Source organism: Caloenas nicobarica, chromosome 19 (genome assembly GCF_036013445.1).
Source record: "Caloenas nicobarica isolate bCalNic1 chromosome 19, bCalNic1.hap1, whole genome shotgun sequence".
Classification (NCBI taxonomy): Eukaryota; Metazoa; Chordata; class Aves; order Columbiformes; family Columbidae; genus Caloenas; species Caloenas nicobarica.
Genome location: NC_088263.1, coordinates 8,052,394 through 8,075,147, shown reverse-complemented (window position 1 = coordinate 8,075,147; position 22,754 = coordinate 8,052,394). Strand labels below are relative to the sequence as shown.

Below are 22,754 nucleotides of genomic sequence, written 5' to 3'. Positions count from 1 at the left end.
TGTTAATTAAATTTCCTATCGCAAAGAAACGCCCTCTGGCTGGTTTACTGTAATATGAGCCTGCCGGGGAGGTGGGTGGAGCCTTTTTGAGGGGGCGTGGTCTGAGGGGGGCGGGGCGGCTCTAGGCCCCGCCTCCCCGCGCTGCCATAGCAACGGCGAGGCCTCCCCGCCACGCGCCCGTCCCGCCCGTTTGCCGCCCTGAGGGGAGCGCGCGAGCCGCGGGCGCTTCCCGCCTCAGCCCGGTGCCCTCAGCGCCGCCAAATCACCACAGGGAGGTGGTGAAATCCTCCGGATGCTTCACCCGCAGCAACATCAAACAAAACTGGGCGCCAGGGCCTGTTTTCTGTCCCGTTGGCCCCGGGCAGGGGCTGCGCTGGGCCGCATGCTGCCGCTGGGGGCCGTGCGCCTGGTCCCCCCCGGGGGAGTCTACAAACCGATCTTCGAGGATGAGGTAAAAAAAAAAAAAAAACCCAAAAAAAACCCGGTAAAAGCCACGTGAGTTAATGATGTTGGTCAGTTGTTGGCTGTTTGTTAAACTGACCGCAAACCGGAGGTCGGTTTCAAAGCAGAGGTCAGTTTCAACCTTCCTGCTTTTCGTTTGTTGTAGTCGAAAATATTTATGTTGTTTTTAGCACGTGCTTTCTAATGCATCTGTGGGTGTTCCTGTGCCTTTGTTTATCAGGATGTATAATATTAACTGCGGGTAGAATCATTACAACACCACAGTAAAAGATCAATTAAGAGGCATCGTGCGATGGATTTGGGCATTTCTGACTCTGCTGTTGACTTTCCACATAACCAGCAGCAAGACACACAATCCAGTTTGCGTCACTTTTCCTCTCGGAAGAAAGGGAATTTTTTTTTTTTTTTTTTGCATTTTGTAAACAGCCTTGCATGAAAATTGTTATGCGTGTGCTAAGCGGTGGTTGTTATTTTACCTTTCTCTGCTGCCGCCTTTCCCCCACTATTTCTATCAATTCTATCATTATTCTCTGTTCAGTAGGCTGGGAAGAACGCTAACCATTTTGATTACGGTTCTTTGAAGGTTCGCTTAGTGCGCTCTTTGCGTGAAGTGAGGAACAAGACTGGCTTTCCCATAAAGAATGAAAGGTTCGCTTTGGTTGGGGATTCAGAAATTTCTCCCGATGCCAGGCTGCCGCTGTGCGCCCAGCAGGAGTGTGTTGAAAGAACACCCTACAATGACTCCACAGAAAAGCTGCCCTTGTCCAGGTAGAGAACAGAAACGTAAAAACCCAATTATATCTTCATGGCTGTAGGTATGAGGCTGTAAGATTTGCACTGGGAGCTGGATGCTCCTGAATTCTTGATCTCAGCACTAGCGACTTGTAATAGACTGTCTCCTTGCCAGGTGTAAATGGAGTATAATGAGCTGCTGCCTGTTAAAGTGCAGATTAGCAGGCTAATATTTGCAATGGCATGCATATTGTATGGCTTTTCTTTTAAAAAGAAATCATATGTCGTCTTTGTTCAAAGCATAAGCCCAGTCTGTTATATATTATTGAACTGCATTTTAAGCTATGTTAATGGTTTACACGGTGCTGCACTAATGATTATATAATGAGCAAGAAAAGCAATTAGTGTATCCATCCTTTTCACCCAAACTCTTCTGCTGAATAGTGCCACCCTTATTCTCACTTCTTCCAAGGAAAAGCACAGTGCCCCAGCTGATGGGAGGAGCAGTGGGCAGATAAAGCCTGTTTCCATATTTCTCGCTAGTTCTTACTTAACAGTTCATAGATTTTTATACCTTTTAGAGGTAGTAAGTGTGTCTTTCTAGTTTACACATATTAAATCTAGCATTTATTGCTTTGATGCCATCATAGCAGACTTGAGATTATGATCAACCTAAGATAGATAATTACTCGGTTCAATTCACCTCTGGTTCTTTGAACCATAATCTTTGAAGTTAGAATGATGCTTATATTCACTTAAATGTTACATTTGCCAATTAAATTTAGTATTACGCTCATTGCAATTCCCTCCTATTATGTATTTAGTACAAATCAAAGCCTTATTCTCTTTCTGTTTCAGAGAAGCTACAATATTTCAAAAGGCTTGGAAAAGTGTAGATATAAATGCAGCTGAGGAAGTCAGATCCCTACCTGATTTTATTGGTAAAATTTATTTCCCTTAATGTCAGATATTTTAATTTGCATTCTTAGGAGCTGTCATATGTATAATTTTAGCTGAACAAGGTACAAAATCAAGCTCAGAAATGACCTGACACATTTTTGATGGTTTGTATGTAATTTTGAAAATGAAGAGTCTACTCATAGAAAAAATGGTTGTAAAATTGTCAATCAATCACAGTTTGTGTTGAGATGGTAAATTCCAGTTATGGTGTAAGCAGATCTCACTCTTGGAATTTGCAATTTTTTGCAACATACCTGAACTTAGTTCATAGCTCTCGTGCTTTTATCTTCCGGAAAATCACAAGTTAATAAAATCAAATGAAATTTTAAAATATACTTTACTATCTTTAACCTGCATTTGCATAGATTTTTCTTCCAGTGGAAAGGTGCCACGCACTGTAACAGCTGCACAAACAACACAGGTCAGAGTGTGGATTTAGTGGTTCGTTGTGCATGCATTATGTGTTCTGCAGCAACAGTTCCAAGCTCTATCATCCTCATTTCTTTCCTGGCAGCTCCTGGGGAAACGAGGAGCAATATCTTGGAACGCCTGGCAGAACAGCGGCAAGGCCGTCACGAGGAAGCTCTCACCTCCATGTTGCGTGAGCTCGGCTGCATTGGCAGGGTAAGGCTGGGGTTTGTAATCCAGATAGTCCGGACTGCTAGACTAAGGTCAGGGCCTAATATTCAAGAGATCAGACTGACTTCCTTACCTTTTTAGGAGATGGAACCTTTTGTTTTGGAGCCTGGAAAATTCCTTCTGACAAAACTGATGGAATCTGACAGAAAAATTGAACTTCTGTTGAAAAAGATTGAGTCTGACACTGCTCTGGAAGGTTTCTCGATTGAAGTAAGGCAGCTCATGCCATTGTCTCGTCTTCAGTTATGTTGTACCTCACCTGTGTAAAATAACTTATGTCTTGCTGGTTTAAGATATAAATGCCCTTTTTTTGGTGGTTTTTTTTTTGACATTTACTTTTCAGTGAGATTGTGAATAAATTCTTCTTGCAGGGTTTGGAAGAACTGTGGAACATTATCCATCAGGAATCCTTGACCAGAAGGAAGTGGATTAGGGAAATGGATGAATCCTTAAAAAAGGTTGAATGGAGTCGAGCTGATAAAGTAAGCTGTAGTTTTAATAGCTGTTAATTTAAGCATAATATTATTATTTGCTCATAATGCTGGATGCAAAGCAGAGTAGCTTGTTTCCACAGGAGACAGAAAGGTCTGCCAGGGGTTCTGTTGTGTAGGTGATTACTGTCCTTTCACCAATAGATCATCCTCTCATTTTATTCCCATGTAATCAGTAGATGATGCTTCTTTTCTAGTTACAAGGTGTTTGTTTCTTCCACAATTACCTGTAGTAAAGATGAAAGGAATATGTGAGCTGCTTGTATTCTTCTGCAGAGTTACTGAGGTTAAACTATGAAGAGGTGAAATGTTATTTTGTTGGGACTTACCTGTTCTGAAGCTGAGAATGTGCACAGGTGCCCTAATTTAGTTTGGGTAGGCTGGATATCAATAGTAGAGATGCTACAGCTGTGTAGGCATCAGCGTGACCTGTAAAAGCTGTTGGACATCACAGTAAATGTTTGGATAAATCAATGGATAGTCTATAAGGATGTTCTTGTATGCAAACAAATGCTATTTGTTATACCTATGTCAGTTTGTCCTCTCTTTGTGATGTAGACATGATGAATAAGTCCAACAGGATCACCAGAGAATTTTCTGTTTGATTAGTTATGAAAAATACCACACATGACCATGTTTGCTTGAATTGCCTGTCTGCTTAATTATGAATGATTCAACAAATCAGTATTTAAGGTATTTAAAATAGGTATTTTAAGATTTACTTTTTAATCTACCAGCCAATTTTATTTATTTTAATGGAAAAAAAAAAAAAGGTCTTATATTGTTGCTCGCCTTAGGAAACTGACACTTGAAGTATACAGATTTTTTTTTTTCCTTATTCTTTATTGCACAGATAACAGACGTATTGAGGAAGTATACTGTGATACTGGAGAAAATCTCCTTCTTCTTGCCAGCTGACATTCACAGGTTCATGAATAATGAGGCCATGGTAAATCTTTCATATTGACAGTCTGGTTGTCCTGTGAGAAGATAACAATCTGAATATTCCCACAATGTCGTCTTTTCTTTTCCCAACTGAAATCCATTATTTCTACTTATCAATCACTACAATATAGGAGAGTTTTCTGTTTTGCAGGCTATTCTTTATCATTTATATTCTTTTTCCTTTGTTTTACATAGGGCTGGCAAAATTTTTTTTGTTATATGCTGCTTTTATTCCTGTTTTTATTTTTTAATACACAGCTGATTAACAGAGCACTGTTGGCTAATCAGAGGGCAATTGCCAAGCTGTTTGTTAATCTAATGAAATCAGAAATGATGATGGATTTATCACATCGATTGAAATGGCAAGATAGAGTCAAGGACTGGAAGCTCATCCAAAAGAACTCTGTAATTCGTAGGTTCAGGTCAGAAATTTTACAATTATATTTTGGAGTATGAATAACACAAAATGACTAGCGCTCACTTACGTTTTCTATAAACAGTAATTTTATCATTTTTCCGTTATAAAAATTAAAATCTCAGCATTCTTTTTTACCTGGTATGTATAAAACATGTTTTGTATTTGTATTTCAAACATTAAAGTTTCCCAAACAGATGTTTATTTCAATGTATTCTTCCATCCTGCAGAGAATTTATGGCAAATGAAGAAATACAGAATCCCTCAACTGTGAAAACAGAAATTGAAAATGTGATAACGGATCAGATTTTACTTAGTGAAAGGAGAATGGAGCTTTTGCAGCGCCTTGGGTATGACAAAAGAGAGAATAGGAACAAAGGAACATAGAATTCTTTCTAAAGTTAGTGAGGGACATGGCTACAAAATCACTTTGCTCCCTTTCAGTGTGCGATTATACAACACAGCAGTAAGGCAGGGCCGAAACTTCTTTTGTAAAGCTCCTTTTAATGGAAAAAAAAAAAGCGTTATTGGTTTTCGCTGCACCAGTTACACTAAATAGGGGGTATTCAAGGGTTAGAAATGCAGGAGCACAAAAGTAAATCTTACTGACATTTGAAACATAGTAGAAAGGGGCAGACAAGGATGGGTAGATAAGTAAAAATTGGTGATCTTGTCAAGGCATTATTTCTGTGTGGGAGTTTAATTTGTATAATAAATTAAGAAAGAAGTCTTGATAGAAACCTAACACTGCTATATTTCACTGTCCATCCTGACAACAAGTTTGGGTACAATGCATTACAATATTCACAGTTTTTCTTTTACAGTGTATGTAACAACTGGGTAGATTACAGTTAGTTTATTGTCAGTGGCCTTGAAAAACACCAGTCATCTTGTTTTATTTTCAACAGTAATATGGTTACTCTGATTCATAATTTTAGCCTTTAGAAGGTGACTGGATTGTATTTGAAGATATCTGACTCTTGTTTGGTATTTTGATAGTGAGCTGTTCCCTTCAACATACACAGAAGACGAGATAGATGAATGGTACATATATGTGATGAATTTGAACGAAGATATAGGTAAGCTGGAAAATAATAAAACCAGTCTGGAACTCAGGCAATTCTTTCTTTTTTTCCAGGTAGTAATGAGTCAGGTGGCTGCTTCAGAAGTTTGTGTTTGCTCTATTCTGTGTTCTGTGTGTTTCCATGTACCTTCTAAGTTGCTTTGAGTTAACAACACGACCAGAAAGAGCTGCCTATGGCATCACTGGGATCTAGCAGGAACTGGGCAAAACAGAAGGTTAATTTTAATGCAGATCAGTTCTCAATCATGCAAAATTACTCCTTTTTACCTCTTGGAGTATGAGAGGGGAAGTATTTGAGATGTTTCCTTTCTCTGAGTCCTGCAGTGTGCCTTCCCTCTGTGTGCTGACCACAGAGGTTCTCCAGAGCATATCCTGTCTTTATGTTTGTGGCCTATATAGTAGCAAAGAAGTTGCTAGCGATTGTAAATAACTCACTACTTCTAAGCATAATGATAAAACAATTTGTATTAAAACATTTTACTGGTTGATAGTGTCATACACATGTGAAGACGCTACTGGGATATATTACCTGTGCTGAGATTTGGACAAGTCCTCTGTCATGTTTCCATTTCACACTGCACTGTGAAATTCAGAAATCTTTACAATGGCCTGTTGTCCATATTCTCCAGATACCCACAATGCGCAATGTATGAAGAAAATTCGCACCCAGTATGAGATGGTCCAGCAAAAATGTTTGGCAGAAATGGAGTTATGCAAGGTTTGTATCACAGCTTTGTGAATTCTTGGAAGGATTTTTAGTAACAGTATACAGTGATACGGGTTTGAGGATCTACCCAACATTGGGATAACAAGTGAAATTACTTTTAACCTCTGTCTTGTTCCATTATGAAACTTACTGTCCCTTTTTTTTCACAATAGCTTATGGTACTTGTACTTGAAATGTGCAAAAGCAGCAACAAATTCCAGTAAAGAAAGGAGTACTCTCCCACATTTAGGTAGAGGATTCAGGGTCAGAACCCTCAGCCTTTGTGCTTAATCTGTCTTATCTGGGGAAAGAAATTCCACCTCCCTGCCTCAGTTTCTCCCTTTGTGTCCAAACAGAATTGTACTGCTTACTACCAGAATGTGCATTCTAGGAGGTTGAATGTTTCTCTGTCCTTTCACACAAAAAGAAGAAAACTAAGTTTAGCTATACTTCTAAAAGCCACACAATCTTTTGTTACGTGCATGTTGATAACTTGGCAGTCTTTTCATTTAGAATAACCTGTTGAATCTCAAACTTTGCACAAAAGAAGAAGCTGAAGAAATTGTGGATTCCGAGTTTTTCCAGTTGACTGAGAAACTACAAAGTCATTTTGAAGAAGAACTGGGGCATATGGATGTATGTTGATTACACCTGTTTTTATTAGTCTCTGGGAGTAGTCTGTTCGTCCTGCGCTACTGCCTGAAATGTCACGTGTGTCTTAGGCTATTGATGTTAGAAAGAGTTCCGTAGCATGACTGAACACCTGCCCCATAAATAAAAATGTCTGATGTGATTCAAGGAGAACAGTTCATAAATGTTTGGTTTATATTTATAGTAGGTTGTCAGGGTTGAATTGGGTGTAGTTCATCCTGCCTGGAGACAGAGATACATTTAAACGATCTCCCAAATTTCTTTCAATCAGTCTTTCATGATTCTATACATGAAAATGACTGGGCAGTTGTTACTAAAATGATAGAGGGCCAGATACTTCAGGGCATATGCAGAACTTAGTAATTCTGTGCTTTGCAGTACCAGGAGAATAAACTGAAGTTTGGATATCTCAGCTTCTAGAACAAAAATCCTCATTCTTATCCTATTTACTTGGACTATTTTTTCCTCTCCAAGTAGAAGAGACCATGTTGAATACTGATAGTGTACTTTCAGGCAGCCTATAATCATGTCATATGTCCTCTTATTCATTTATTTCACTTTCTAGCAACAGTTTAATAATAACCTTTTCACTTAAATGTATTTCTTTAGAGAGACTTCAAGGAGCTGGCTAAACAGAATGAGCAGATTTGTCGAGACTTGTACAACTATTTTCAGGAGGCCATGGGTCTCTGGGATGCCCACCAACATAACCTGTCCCAGCAGGAAGATGAACTTCAGAAGAAATTAGATGAATGCAGACGGAAACAGCATATCTTAATACAGGTATAAGCGTAAAAATAAGGATGTGGTATGATGTAAAGAAAGGACTTCTCAATGCAGAGAACCCTCTGGAATTCAAAATACCTGATACAAAATTTAAACTGTAATCTTTGACATTTATACTGGAATGTCTACAGGGTAGTTTCATTCTGCCAGGTACACTTTTTGCTAACTGCTTGATTAACACAAGTCATGTCTTATTCTTGATGTGGCAACAGTGATAAAGATTATATTTTATATATAAAGTGGCTGCAAGTTTCTATTACTCATAAGATCTTGTGCAGGTATAGTGTCTTTTTTGTTTGTCGGGTTCTCTTATTATGGGTATAACATGCAACTTGCGGTGGCAATGTCAGAGATGTTCGTTATCTATGAAACATCTTCATAGTAGATGAGTTTTGATAAGGTAACTTCCCTTCTGGGTGTAGAATATGTGTACATAATTTAATTATTTGGATTGTAAATAGTTATGAAGCAATTTAATAATTACTAAATCAATTTCACTGGGTTCTTTTTATGTGACCTTAGATTATGGAAGATAATCTGGATATAGTTTTGGATAAAATGAGAACAGCAAGCTCTGAAGAAAAGCTGAAGAAGTATTTGAAGGATGCTCTTTCTTCTTTAGATGACTTTAGATCTAAGTATGAATTTTATAGTGCAAACTTAAAAAGTAAAGCATGTTTGAATGTTGGTTGTACTATTTAGGTCTTGTTTATGCTGTAGTGTGAAGGTGTTGAAAAACATTTCTTTCTACTTCATGTAAGAATGTAAAATAATTGCCATATTGAACAAGGTTAAGGCAATTAATACCCACGTTTTACAAGTAAGGCTAAGCAAGACCGGTACTGTTTAAAATATATACCAGATCAATATTATTGTTTCGTATACCATGTCATCCATGCCAATGGGATAATTATTTATTCAGAAGGTTAAAGGAGTAGTTCAGATTCTTGAATTGCAGGGATCAGAAGGTACATCTGTGCCATCGACTGCACTCGCAGATTTGATCTCTTTCCAAGTCGCGAGGAGTTCATAACTTTTGTGCATTTTTGTATTTGTAATGAACTAATCTCTACTAACAAGTTGGGATGTGATTATATACAGGCTAAACAGGTATAGTACAATGTTTAGCCTAAAGGTTTTATGAGATTGGTCAAAAATTTAGATTTGGATTTAAAGACGTTGTAGTCATATTTCATTTTATTTCTATATATACTTGAGTGTCTTAAACAGTGACCTTATAATTTGACAGGTATGAGACATTCTATGAAGTTCTAATGGAAAAAGTAATAACTTACCCAGAAGCCATTTTTCAGGAATTGATTTCTTACAGTACATCTATCAGCCAATATTTTAATGTAAAGGAAATCTTCAGACAGGTATAAAGAAAACAAACTTCTGGTTTAAAATGTTACTGGTGTATTAATTTTTGCTTTTTGGGGAAAATTTACATTAGCTTTAAAATTTAGATTATATAAACTAAAGCATTGTTTTGGCCGTAGAACTGAAGTACTTCTGGTAGAAATAAAGAGGGGAAAAACAAAACCTTCCTCTGTCCCACACTTTTAACTCTGTCCTTGTCATAAACTACATTTCAGCAAATTCACTTGCCTATTAAACAGAAAAATGCAAAGTAACAAAGTGATATTAATCAATTTGAGTGTTATAGTCCCTTAGAAAACAAGTGATCCACTCAAGACTATCATATCTTATTGAAATAGCTTTATTTTGAGAAGGAATATGAATTTCTTCTAAGCAAGCAAATCCTTGTTTTTAAATAGTGTGTTTTATTTTGTTGTTGTTTTGCTTTTAGAACTTGCAAGGAGAGACAGACTTCACATTTCAAGATCAAGGTAATACGTGAATGGTACAAATATGTCTTTTTGCTTGCTTGTTTTTCAATCTGTATTTCTTTGGATTGTGAAAAAGTAAAACTCTGCTTTAACTGGAAAGAACTAGTTGAGGCTTCAGAAGCTGAATGTCTGGTGGAACAGCAAGCTGAGAGCATTGTGCAAGAAACTGAAGGAAAGCAAAAGATGGATAGTTGTCAACGAGAAAATGAGGAAACCAGCACAGCTGAGAATGAGGAGATCTTTGCACAGGAAACTGAAGAAACAGAGGGAAAAGAAGATGGGGAGAGTATTTCTCATGGAAGTGAAGGAACTGAGCATGCAGGAGAGGGGGTAAGCTTTACACAGGTGAGTGAACAAGAGAAATTCGAAGGTGAAGGAAGTCTTGCACAAAATAATGATGAATAGGAAATCTGCTTTTTCCTTAGGTAAGTCTAAATTCCTTAAAGTAGATTAAATTTAGTTTTACACAAAGCACACAGGAGTCTCTATTGTTTCATTTATTTCTGGACCATTAGAGTTTTAGATCCTTTCTGTGGGCAAATGGAGTTTATAACCATTCCTTATGCACTGCTTTTACCCTTGTAAGAAACTTTTACATAGATTTTTTAAAAAATTTCTTTCTTTCATCATACTATTCTTAACCCATTGTGAATGATTTAAGCTGTATTTGTATCTGAGTATTACTTTTCACGTCTTTAGTTATGTGAATTTACTACCATAGCAAAAACCTTTTAAAACATTGATGACTCTGCCTATTGAGACTTGCACACATATTCTCTGTATGAATGTTGTCGAAATTGAGAATGAGAACATTATTCTGTTGATTCTGGGCTTACACCTTTAAAGGTAACAGATGATGATTCCCTGTTGTTTCCCAGGCTACGTTCAACAGCAGCAAGGGAGAAAGCTCTGAAATTGCTATTGAGACCTTTTCCACTTCTAGTGGAAACACTTACACAGTTTTTGGAGTTGAAGTGGCAGGAAAGACTGACATCCCAGAGACTTATTTTACGAAATATGAAAAAAAGGAATCACTTCCTATGTACCTGAAATATGTACTTATCGAAGAAACAGTGTTTGTAGAGCTGAAGAAGCGGTTAGTAGCAAACAGTTTCTGTTCTTTCTTTCCCTTAGGTAATAGACAAATTTCAGCTGTTTGGAAGAAACATTAGACTAAAGATGCCAAAAAAAAATCTGATTATATGATGCTCTTCCTCTTTTTAAATTGATAAAAATAAGGGAAAATTTTTATATTGCTATTCATCTATGGCTCTCAGAGTACCACACAAGCATTTACCTCTTACAGAACATTCATATTTTACAGAAAATTATTTAGTGAGAAAAGGTATTACAGACAGACGAGTAATTTGCCCAGTCTTCCTGTAGAGCCGTGCAGGTAAAACGCTTGATACTCAGTAGTGTGTGGCCAGCTCAAGAAGTCTACCAGTATTGTGCAAATGGGAATGAAACCATATCTTCCTATAATCAGAAGTTAAATTCTTAGAATTATTATATTTAATAAATTCTTATTTATTACTTACTGTTTCTCACTGTAATATTTCTTTTTCAATCACAGGATTCGCCTCTGCTTTTTTGAAGACTTGGAGAAATGGTTTGCAGTTGCCTTCTCCAACTCCTTTGTCCTTGTAGCTGTCAAGAAAGAGGACCTGGATTCAGAACTTGCACAGCGTCTTCAGTTGCATCAACGAAGGCAGGAGAATATAGAGACAAATATCTACAATGTTCGAGCTGGTACCGACTCTTTTTTTTTTACTCTGAGCATTGCATGTCTTCATTTAGAGATGATAATAAGTTGGCCAAAATCTGTTTCAGCATCTGTTGACTCAGTAGTAGAGGAGAATATTTTACTGCTGATAATAGGTTGTCTGGTAGCCGCGATAGTCCACAGTAAACAGGGAATCATGACCCAATTGTAAAATTTATTTTCTTCTCAGTGGAACTGTTGCTTCACAAAGAGTGCCTGGAGAGCCATTGTGCAGAGGTGCTGGAAGCTCTGAGAAAGGAGAGAGCTGAATTTCTTAAATTTCGTGATCAGCAAAATAACATCAGCAAAAACTTACATTCCCAAATCCATGACATGGAATCTGTCTTCCTCAGCGCTCCTATGACTGAGAAGTAAGTGTGCCACAGGTGTTCCTGACTGTGAATTTCCATGGTTGAATACTCCCAATTGCTGGTTCCTGGTTTGCATTCTTAATCTGGTTTATATGTCATTACTCTTCAATTAAGACTGCTTCATGAAACTTTAAAAAAAAATGTAAATAATTTTTGCTTCCTTTATCTCCTTGTGAAGAAATTAAAATCAGTACTGGATGGATGACATCTTTCATACATTTTCAAGGTACTGGCAGTCTTAAAATAGAAAAGATGTTTCATCTGTTTAGATTTTATCCAGTTTAGTGAACCTGCTCAGTACTAGCAATTAAGTAGTTAGTTTTGAAGGATACTTTTCAATAGCATCAACTGCTTGCTGTGGTATCTTCCGAGTGTTACAAAAGCAATCACAGTTCAGTGAGTTGCTTTCAGAATACTGAAACACTCTTGAGTTCTCAGATTTTATTTGTGTCTTTACAGCCAGCAGTCTCTGAACCATAATGTGTGCTCCTCTTTCTACCTGTTTTCCCTGTCTTTTATTTTTAGGTTAGCTTCTTTCAGCAACAGCCTGCACTCAGAGCTAGATAATCATCTGAAAGTGATCCAGGTTTCCCTGAAGAGTTACCAGAACTATTTGGAGGCAGCTTTAGGAAAATTAAGGGATTCAAATGCAGATTTTCTCAAAACTTGCAGGTATAGAGATTCATTGGAGCGTTATTTGTAAATAGTTACTTCTAGGTGTCAGCATTTGTTGCATAGGCAGAACAATAAAATTATTGTGTTATTCATCTAGTTTGCTATTTAAAAAAAATTGTTAAGCCACAATTACTGTACTGTTTTTATCACATATGTGTTGATATCTTTAGTTTAGGGTTCTTTAGCTAAAATAGTCTTTGAGAAAAGAAAGACTGACAACCAACTGCTTTTACTTTGCTGGTTGCTTTCAGATTATTTGTGGAGGGAGGTGAGTTTTCTTCTGATGAGGTCAAGTCTTTCAGCCAGTGTCTTCAGGAAGAGAGTAAGCGTATTGACTCTTTTGAAAGTTTAATCAAGGCAGATATGAAGAAAATGGAGTCGAGATACTTGCAGCAGGTGTGCAGAGTTCCATTCTTTCAAATTATGTATTATATTGGCATATTTGATGTGATTTATAATCAGCCTGCTCCCAGATTGGGACTGTAAGACTGTTCTATGTGGCAAAAATGGAAAAAGTAAGTAGAAATGGTGAGTTTCTATTATTTAAGTTTTTAAAAGTGAAAATTAATTAGTTCTGTCTCTTGTTTCTGGCATTCTTGAAGGCTACTGAACTTATCAAACAGTCTGAAACAAAGTTCCGTCATCTCTTTACGAATCGAGTTTTTATGGAGAAGATCCAAGAATTTTTGAGAAATCTACAGGTGCAAATCAAATCAGAGGTACAAACAGAAACATCAAAACTTTGTTTAAATGAATTATAATCATTTGTCTTTTATTCCATTGAAGATATTTTTGACTGAATTCAGAATGGACAAACATGGAGTGACTTTTTATATTCATTCAAAACCTGTTTTCTGTCGTTATCAGCTTAAATTGTGTTTTTACTAGGGCTCCAGCTTTGCTGGGACAGTATGGTCTTGCAGCACATTGAGTACGTACACTTGAACAGACCAGCACTTTTCTGTGGTGCGGTAAAGGACACGAAGTGTTGGTTTTGTGGATTATTGTTTTCAGCTTCTCTTCTCAGTACCGGTGACTGAGTGTTTTTACCAGCAAGTCTAGCGATTTCAAAGTGGAGCCTCTGAAAACCCCTTGAATGGAATTTCACTTCACCAGTATCTGCTTCTGCTTTAGGTAGCGAATTCCAATTTGCAGGCAGAGACAATAAACTCTTACCTGGAAAAGCTCCATCAGAAGATAGAAGCTTATGCTCATCCTACTGCAAAGAAAGAAGGAAGTTCTAATCAGCACAAAATGGTATTTAATTTGACTCGATATTAATTTGACTCACTGTGCATGTTTGTATAGTGTAAAAACTAATAGTTTTGAGGCAGACTTCTATTCATACGCATTTGGGGGTGTGTGGAAAGAGCACTTTCCAGAATTTTTGCTCAGGAAGGTTGTATGCAACAGTCAGCATATTTGAAAAGACTGAAATGTCTAGTTTATTAAATATCATCTGTATTATCATATCTTTCAGGCTTTGACTTCTGAAGAGTTGTGTGATTTTGCCCAAGTACTGTTGAAAGAACTGAAAAAGAGGAGCCAATATCTTGACTGCTTGCTAGTAAAACCAATGAGCCTGTGTGACTCTGTAAGATAAGCATTTAAGTTCTCTGTATTTTATTTAATATTGAGTAAATTTTTGGTGTAGGTGTTTTAAAGGGTTTTTTGGAATCTGTGCTTTGAATTTTCAAATGAAGAAAGATGCTGCATTATGTCAAGCTGTCCAAGACATTGTAACATTAGGTCAGCTTTTTCAAGAGGCTGAGTAAATCAGTCACCACTGAGTTTACTTAATGTTAAAGATGCTCAACATCACAATGAGTTGCTCAGTCCTTTGCAAGAGTTGATTTTCCAGGTGTAACACTATTCATAGATCCATATTTCATGGGTTTCTTTAAATAATTTTTTTTTTAAAAGTGTCCTGAAGAGATTATTTTATTAAATATTGTTTTGGTTTTTAACTTCCTTGTCTGTAAAGTCTGTCTTTATTTTGTAAGCTTCAGTGGATCACTGTTTTAAGGGTATATACTTATATATGGCTTATAACTCCTCTAAGAATCTACTCATAACTACTTCTAAGTGTCTTGGGGTTGTATAGCTGTAACAATACTGCTATTAGAAGTTTATTTCAGCCTGTGAAGCAAAATAGTGTATGTTTGGAAGATCTGCTTTAGTAATCAGTAACTTCATGTAAAGCTTTTACTAATTGCCTGCTCCAGTCAACAGGGTTTCATTTTTCTTCCCATTTCAGGAGAACTTCAGCCCTCTTGCAACAGATGTTACGTTACAAGGTCCAGTTGCTGTTGCCATTCGAACAGAGTGTCTCAGAGATGAGAACAAAGTGATGTTGATGGGGCTGGATCCTGACGAATTTCCTGTGTTAAATCCAAGCAGAATGGGAAAATCTGCACTTGATGATTTATCAATAAGCTTTATCAAAAATTTACTTGAGTAAGTACTTGTTTGCCTAAAGGTATTTTTCTATAAGTTACGTCTAGTTAATAGCATTATGATACATTTTGGGTATTTTTTTTTCTTTTACAGTATTATTTTACTTAAAAGGTGATTACATGCTACATAGTTGAATGAACATACAAAGTATGCAACAAACAGTATGACAAGTGTGTAATTTGCAAATAAATATTTTAATGCACAGTTTTGCTTGTAGAAATTCCAAAATTCCAGTTAACAATTAATTACTTCCATGAAAGTACTTACATTTACACTGTCAGTTGTAAAGATTATCTTATCTGTTAAACATTATCTCGGAAATTTAACTGCATTTAGCATATGGTAGGGATAGAAAACATAACTAATTCTCCGTTTAATCTAGTATATAATTTAAAATGGCAGGGTATTCAATAGCCACTTAGCTCTTTTCTTTTTTTCAGAATTCAGCCATCCAGAAAATCTACAGGCCTAAACCTGGAAAGAAAGGATCGTTTACCTTCAGTAGGAGCAGGTGTGCCAGCATTTTTTAATGTATTAGTCATCTAAACTGTAGTTCCCCGTGTCCCACTGAGCAGGCCCAGCATGTTCTAGCCAGTGGCGTACACATAAGCTCCCAGAGAGTTGTGCATCCCAACTTTTTTCTTGGCTATCTTTACTTTGCAATAATAAGATGATTTTTGACTGACTCTTCCCCATTCCTAAGTCCCCATCACAGCCGATGAATGTAGCCCATTTATTCTCCTCCTTATTCTCTGCCTTAATGTTGTTTTAAACTTCCTCCCATCTACTACGTATTTTCTACAACATTCCTATTACTCATGCCCCAAATCACAACCTTTGCTGTTGCCACTGCTGGGTTACTTCAGCTCTGTCTGCCAGAAATGATGGTTCCTACAATACCTTATACAACGTTCTTCATCTTGTTAAATACAAAGAACCTCTTCCCACATCAAAGAAGAATTCTCGTGTAAGTGTGTCTGGTGAAAGTCGTCGGAACTCCGCTGCTCAGATCAGAAGGAAGTCATCTTTTAACCAGAAGAAGCCAACAGCAAGGTAGGACCCCTGAAAGGAGGAATTCCACTTACAGTGTTCCTGTGCAGATATTTAGCTAAACTTTGTCCACAAATTCTTAATGCTTATTGATATTAGCTGCCTTTCCATCTGTGCCTGCCATTTGAGATCCCTTTGTTTATATCGTCATGATCAGCACTGCATTTTTTTTCAGATTTTAGCTGAATTTTTGACTCATTTTCTCCTTCATCTGCTGTTGTTTTGTACTGTGAAGTTGTTGACTAACCTCACTCTTTAATCAATATGGTTTAATTTTAGGGTCTGGTGTCTTCAGCTCAGTCTACAGATAGATGAAATGAGTTACTGTAAGAGTGAAAACAACAGAAAAGCTTTGAAGAGCCATTGAGAGGAGAATCCTGAGAATCTTTTTCCATTGAAAAATTATTTTCATATAATACTAGTTTTAGATTTACATTTTTCCCATTTTTTTTCTTCAGTTTCATGTCCAGCATATGACTGACTAGCTCAAATAATCAGCCAGAGAAGGAAAATATAATACTTGTGGATAGTTTCAAATTAATGTTTTGCCTTGCTAGGAGAAGGAAATCCAACATGCTAGATCTCAGTGACGAGAAATTCCAAATATTTGGAGGGGAGCCTCCAGAATCTGAGTAAGTCATGTATATTTATTTGCAGAAATGGAAGTTAATCTGAAAAAAACCCTACCTGTCTATCTGCTTAACTATTTATTTGCTTATAATTGTGAACTATAGAGTTCACCATTGAATTTTGAAGTATTTAACACTGATATTTATGAGTCAAAGTGTTTACAGAATGGTTCCTTTTTATAGAATAATAATAGTGAATATAAAAATCATCCATTTTATTCTCTTTAATATCTAACATGGGTGGCCTCATTTAAGCCCATCTTGTACATAAAAATAAACATGAAAAAATATTTTTAAAACAGTAAATATTGCCAACATGATCATTTTACAGTGTGTTTGTCTTTTTATCATTATTATTTTGTTTGTTTTCAGTACTTTTAAGGGGATTATTATGAATATTCTCTGGACGGGTAATAACAGCTTGCTCTCTCTTGCTGAGGTAAGAAACCCCAGTGTTCTCCAGTCACTTTTGCTTTCATAGGCCTTCTTCTGTGTCAGCTATAATAACTTGGTTCTTTACAGTTTTTGGATGGCTATCCAAAAATTTTCCTTTTTTCACCAGAGTATCTAACTTTTAAATAGCATTTGACACAGTGTATTTTTAATCACAGGTTTCCTTATAAAGATTAACTGAGCATTGCAGAATCAGAGGAAGAAAACCGGTCTCAAATAAGAGGGTGGCTGATAACCTTATGTATCTCTGTGACTGTTATATGCCCAGATGTGACCTGTTTGAATGTGTTCTCAGCATTTCTGTTCTATCTTTATGTCCTGAAGGAGTTCTACGAAAACCAGCAGCAGCCTCAAATCACGATGTCTGAAGATCTGCCAGAGACATTTGAACGTTGTGCAGAAATGCTCAGACAGAACCTGTTGTCATACCAAAGTCAGGCAGACGATTACTACAATTCCTGTCTTTTAGGTGAATTCATTCAGTTAAGGCTTTTAATTTCTTGTGTATATACTTTTTCAGTTATTTAAACTGAAAATTGCAGTGATCAAGAGTTATGTCGTTTTCTTAATCCATTGCATTCAGTGGAAAAACTCCAGTTGATTTTACTGGAAATTGGGCCAATATGCTCTATTATGTATTATCAGCTACAAAAAGTGTAGCAGAAGGGCCTTGACCTATTTGAAAGACCTGCAGAAGGTCACATCTTTTAGCAAGTGTATGGGTCTCAAAGCATTGGGCCTAGAAAAAGGAATGTCAGGGACGGAATCTCTGTGAAAGAAAATTCCAGGTTGTTTGACCCTTGCAGTGCACTTTTAACGTGGCTGAGGGTTTATTTCCTTGCAATGAATACTTCTGTGTCACATAAACACCCTGTCTTTTCCAAAAAGCATTTCAGGGTCAGTTGACGTTCTTTGAGAAGGAGCTCCCTTATGTCTCCCAGTTGGCAGCTGATATTCTTTTAAGAGAACATGAGCAGAAGCTCAGCTCTTCCACTGCTCAGATTCGGCACCTCTTCAATAAACAGATGGAAGAATGGGAGAATGTGAAGGTATTTATCTGGGGTGCTTCCAGCGTAAGCAATGCTAAATGCATCAGAATTCTAAAATTTTCTTTTTATTAATCTCACTGTTTGCTTAATCACTCACTGCCAAGCTGGCCGCAGATTTAGTTTCCATGTTTGCAGTTAGTCTGTGTAGTTCTACTGGAAGCTTTGTGTTGCTAGTAACTCTGTCCCTTCTCTCACTGCTTCCAGCACTGGGCTGCCTCTTTTTAGTCTTGTACAGCTCTGCCTGACATCTTACACTTAGATTGTAAACTCTTTATGGGCTGTGACATTGTGGTATGGCTACACAGCTCATACTGTAGGGGTGCCCTCGTTTGTAGGTATATGGATAATGAAATATCATTATTTACGATCTTTCAAAAAAGAGGCATATTTTGTCCTGTAATATCACAACCAATAACAGAATCATAATGGAGATCATGCAGACAATTTTACAGAGTAGTATCTTGAGATTTTGTCCTTCTGAGTATTAAGTTAAATTTAGGAAAAAGTACAAATATAAAGATATAAAAAAATCTCTTGTTTACCACTTGGTAGTAGAGGTTGTTATTTGTTGAAAACACAACCCAAGGTGAGATCAGAGGCCCTGCTCTCCAGCAGACAGGCAATTTGGTATATACTGCAAGGTTTATCTCTAGACAGCTGCATTTTCTTTGTCTTTCTGAATACTTTTATGTAAAATGTGTGGGGTTTACTTCTTCCTTATTATGACTCAATTGCATATTCTTTACTGAAAGAATTTCATTCTTATGTATTTACTTAAAGGCTGTGCACAAGAATCAATTACATCCCTCTTTGGGACATCCAGACAACTTACTTCAGCTGGACACTTTGTGCCAAAAGGAAATAAAAAGGCAAAAAGACCAAGCTGATGGGATTAATCTCAACACTAAGATGCTGCAGGTAATTGTAAAGCCATTGCATTTGGAAAGGAGAGGACATCTTGGATACATTTTTCTTCCACATCAAAAGTAAACTGGAAAATGGAAAATGTTTTCAGTTTTAGGCAATCCAGTTCACATATCTTTTCACTTTTAAGTTATGTATTATCAGCATTAGATCAATACATGCATAAATGCATATGCATGTGTAGACATGCATAGATTTACTGTGGAACTAACTGATCTTTTGTATGATTCGTAGAACATACTGAGCAAGAAATTTAGATCTTAGTGATAGAATTATGGGATATAATTCTAAATTGGGAGCAACACTGACATCCTCTGGTTAGTTATATTACTTGCAGACAACACATGCCTGGAAGAGTTTCTTCTGTTTGTGTTTCATTAGTGCAAATAACATGCATACACACACAGAAACACACGTACCCTGTTTTAGAATAACACCTGGTCAAAGCACTTCTACCCAAAGTACCTGAACTCCAAAATGACCTTTGCTTTGGGCAGAAAGATGCATTTACAGATAGCTGCTTTTATCAAGTTTAGATGCTTAAACCAAATATGCAACTACTGGGCAACTACACACAGAAGTCTATAGCTCTTTGTACTCTACCTTAGGCAATCAGGTAGTGTTGAAAATACCACATAGAGGCACTTAAAGACTTTTTATGTGCAACTTAGGGCCTTATGTCTGTTATTTGCGGCTGCTGCAAAATGTCAAGGTTGAGTGCTTGTGTAGTTCTTTGTGAACTAAACTAAAAGGAGAGGAGATCAAATTGTCAAGAGAATTTCTCTCACTTGTCTCCAACGTCCCAACAGGCCTGTGCTGCCGAGTGTGCTCAGAACTTTGTTTCTGCACTAGCCACCTTCACTGAAAAGCTGCTTCTGGAATTAGATGAAAGTGTCACTGTTGATGATATACGAGTAGCAAGTAAGTAAAGAAGATAATTGCTTGTTCAGGCTTCCTCTTTCTTCTCAAGATTGCTGCAGACTTTCTCTAGGAAGAGGAAACCTTTATATGCTATAGTACTTTAAATGGAAAGATTTGAATGATCAAGCACACAACAAAAATTCTTAAAAGTGAAGAGCATCTAGCTGCTTATAGTTACTTGAAAACAACGTTATTAGTGCCATTGTTTTGTCGCTGCTGAGTCTGTCTTCTTTTATCTCCCAGAAACTGATCCACCAAGACAGAAGACATCCACTTTAATCCGTCATAAACAAGCTGAACTTCCTCTAGAAATCTTTGAAGTTAAACAGTTAATTGAGCGTGGGAGCAGGTAATATTTGACAATACTGAACACTGTTCTATGTCATTTCTCTAAACTGGTATCAGCCACTGTCCTCATAATTTTTTGCTGCCTTGTTGAAACCGCTGAATACTATGTTCATCATTAGTGATGTCCTTTAGTTATGGGGCAGTTTGGGTGAGTAATGATCTTAAAGAAAGAATAGCAATGGATCCAAATAAATAAAAGTGAATTACATATTGTATTGTAAAGCAATACAATTTCAGCATTATTGCTATGCCACTTTGCTAGCCACTGTTTATCAATTCAACACTTTCAATCTATGAATATACTGTTTATTTTCACCCAGCAGACAAGAATTCAATTTACTGTGCAGAGATCCTGAAGTTTTAAAAGAAAAGGTCGTTGTACTAAATAAGGTTTTTAGGGTAATCCTTTTGTGGAGATTAAAAAAACTATTGAATCTTTTGCACTGTAAGTACAAGTAACATGAATTAGTATAATCTGTTCTCTTTTCTAACTGTGTCATGTGGCTTTTTTGTTTGTTTGGTTTGCTTTTTAAAGGACTTGGCCAGGAATACCCATGACTACTCTTACAGACAATTCGGACTATATTCTTTGCAGAGAAACTGCATCAGTTACAACAGCAAAGACTACACTGGGCCATGTAGCAGCAGTAGAAGCAAGAGATGCTGTATATAAGGTTGGTCAGTGGGAAAGGACTGTGAGCGGGGCTGCTACTGTTGTGGATTTGCTTTTCTAAGAAGAAAATTGTAGCTATGTATAAGTTTTTAATATGCACAGTGTTTTCAGATCTTAAAGCCATATTAGCTGTGTGTAGAAATCCTCTTTTGTCTGTTTCTTTGTGATGTTGTCAAAAGCAGAGCTGGTTTCTCAGGGAGTCCACTCATTCCGACACATTACAATGGGGAATTGTTTCAGCAGAGACCCATGGATGGTGTAAGAAACAGGACACTTCATGCATTTCAGCAGCGTCACAATTCAAAAAGTGCCCTGTATGCAATCTTCCGATAGTGGATCGAGACCTGGATTTAGGCAAAGTAAAATTATATTTCATCACTACTAATTTTGTCCTTTGTTGTTGTTGTTTATACAGAAATACAAATGTAAACTTGAGCAGCAGTTTGCCCAGATCAAAGAAGAAAGTACAGCTCAGTTGCTGACAATTCAGCGTTGGGAAGATTGGTGGAAACGATCCATCCAGAAGATTAAAAAACTCTATACGTGAGATCGGTCAAATCTTGCTGGTGTCATCCTGATCATTGCTGGTGTAAACTGACAAGTTTGTACTAATGTCAGTGATGTTATAGATTTAGTCCAACAGAATTTTCTAATTTTTTAAAAAAATTCTGTTGCACTGAGCAAGTGCAATGGTAAAAGGAGCTATTTTTTTGCCTCTTGAAATAAAAAAATCTGGCGAGTGTGCTGTAAATGAGATGGAGACTCTGCGCAGTGCTTCCTAGTCGGATCTCAGCCAGAGCAAAGTTAACTCATTGTGGTGCTAGCTGTAATATGAGAACCTGAAAAGCCCAAGCAGTGGATTTGTACTGAAGTTCACATTCAAGGCTCAGACACAACTGAATATGTCTGTCATGGTGCACCCTGGGGTTATAATAGTCCAAGGCAGCTGGTTTAATAATGGAATCCAGCAAGGAAACTTTTCGTTCGGCACAGATGAACACCGATGAAGATGGATATCCTCTTTCTTCACATTCTGAATGACGCTGTACTCGCAGCTTGCTACTTCAGGTTTAGGAATCTGAAATACAGGTTTAGAAATCTGAAATAGTTGAAAAATAATAATTTCCATGGAATGGTCTGTAAGTGAGGTATTTATCTGCAATCCAGAATGCTTTCCAAGGCAGGGCTTGAAAAGAAAGTACTGCTTTGTTCTGGGAGGTCAAGCACATTCATTTAGGAGTAATACAGCTACTTTCAACCATATCACTTTTAGAAAACTCTCTGAACAAATTTGAGGAACCTGAGTAACTATTAAAAATGCTTTAGCTGTGTTTTGTGTTTGTCAGGAGGTTCTGTCATTAACTGCAGCCACATCTATTTAATTTTTGTTTGCACTCATTGTGAACCCTAGAGTTGTAAATCAGTTGAGAACAAACACGGTAAATGTTGATGAGATGGTTTTAGATGCAAGGAAATGTTCTGAATTCATCTGGCTCCAGTGTTCTTGCAGATTTGTAACACGGAAACTGAAGCAAAAGCGGAATGGATCAACTGTGCTCCTAATGATGCAAATAGATTTGACAGAAATAATTACAGGTCTTAGAAAGACACAAAGATTGAAGGAGTTGCGGTATTTGAGCTCACAGAATAGAAGAGAGGAGGAAACATCATAGACTTGAGATATGTCAAGGGAGTCTCCAGGTGAATGATTGCTGTCA

The 22,754-nt window shown here is 37.1% G+C and overlaps 1 protein-coding gene across 1 annotated transcript; it reads left to right on the top strand.

Moving 5' to 3' along the window:
* The first annotated feature begins 382 nt into the window (after positions 1-382).
* On the top strand, positions 383-21,583 carry CCDC180 (coiled-coil domain containing 180). The gene is made up of 37 exons (XM_065648737.1): positions 383-451; positions 1,046-1,230; positions 2,053-2,135; positions 2,669-2,778; positions 2,875-3,003; positions 3,165-3,275; positions 4,138-4,233; positions 4,488-4,651; positions 4,875-4,994; positions 5,644-5,723; positions 6,358-6,446; positions 6,948-7,070; positions 7,695-7,868; positions 8,394-8,509; positions 9,121-9,247; positions 9,682-9,721; positions 9,822-10,051; positions 10,600-10,817; positions 11,298-11,473; positions 11,677-11,857; positions 12,383-12,529; positions 12,784-12,928; positions 13,135-13,251; positions 13,667-13,789; positions 14,013-14,126; positions 14,790-14,989; positions 15,430-15,500; positions 15,925-16,042; positions 16,597-16,671; positions 17,041-17,107; positions 17,446-17,590; positions 18,010-18,170; positions 18,951-19,088; positions 19,904-20,015; positions 20,259-20,364; positions 20,899-21,037; positions 21,452-21,583. Exons 1-37 carry the CDS (start codon positions 383-385, stop codon positions 21,581-21,583), a joined length of 4,731 nt encoding a protein of 1,576 aa, XP_065504809.1.
* The last annotated feature ends 1,171 nt before the right edge of the window (positions 21,584-22,754 follow it).

Bases quoted from the DNA above. Each gene is read 5' to 3' on its own strand.
- CCDC180 (XM_065648737.1), top strand. From the start codon at position 383: ATGCTGCCGCTGGGGGCCGTGCGCCTGGTCCCCCCCGGGGGAGTCTAC. The intron at 14,990-15,429 runs GTAAGTACTTGT...TCTTTTTTTCAG, and splicing joins TTTATCAAAAATTTACTTGA to AATTCAGCCATCCAGAAAAT. The intron at 19,089-19,903 runs GTAATTGTAAAG...ACGTCCCAACAG, and splicing joins TCAACACTAAGATGCTGCAG to GCCTGTGCTGCCGAGTGTGC.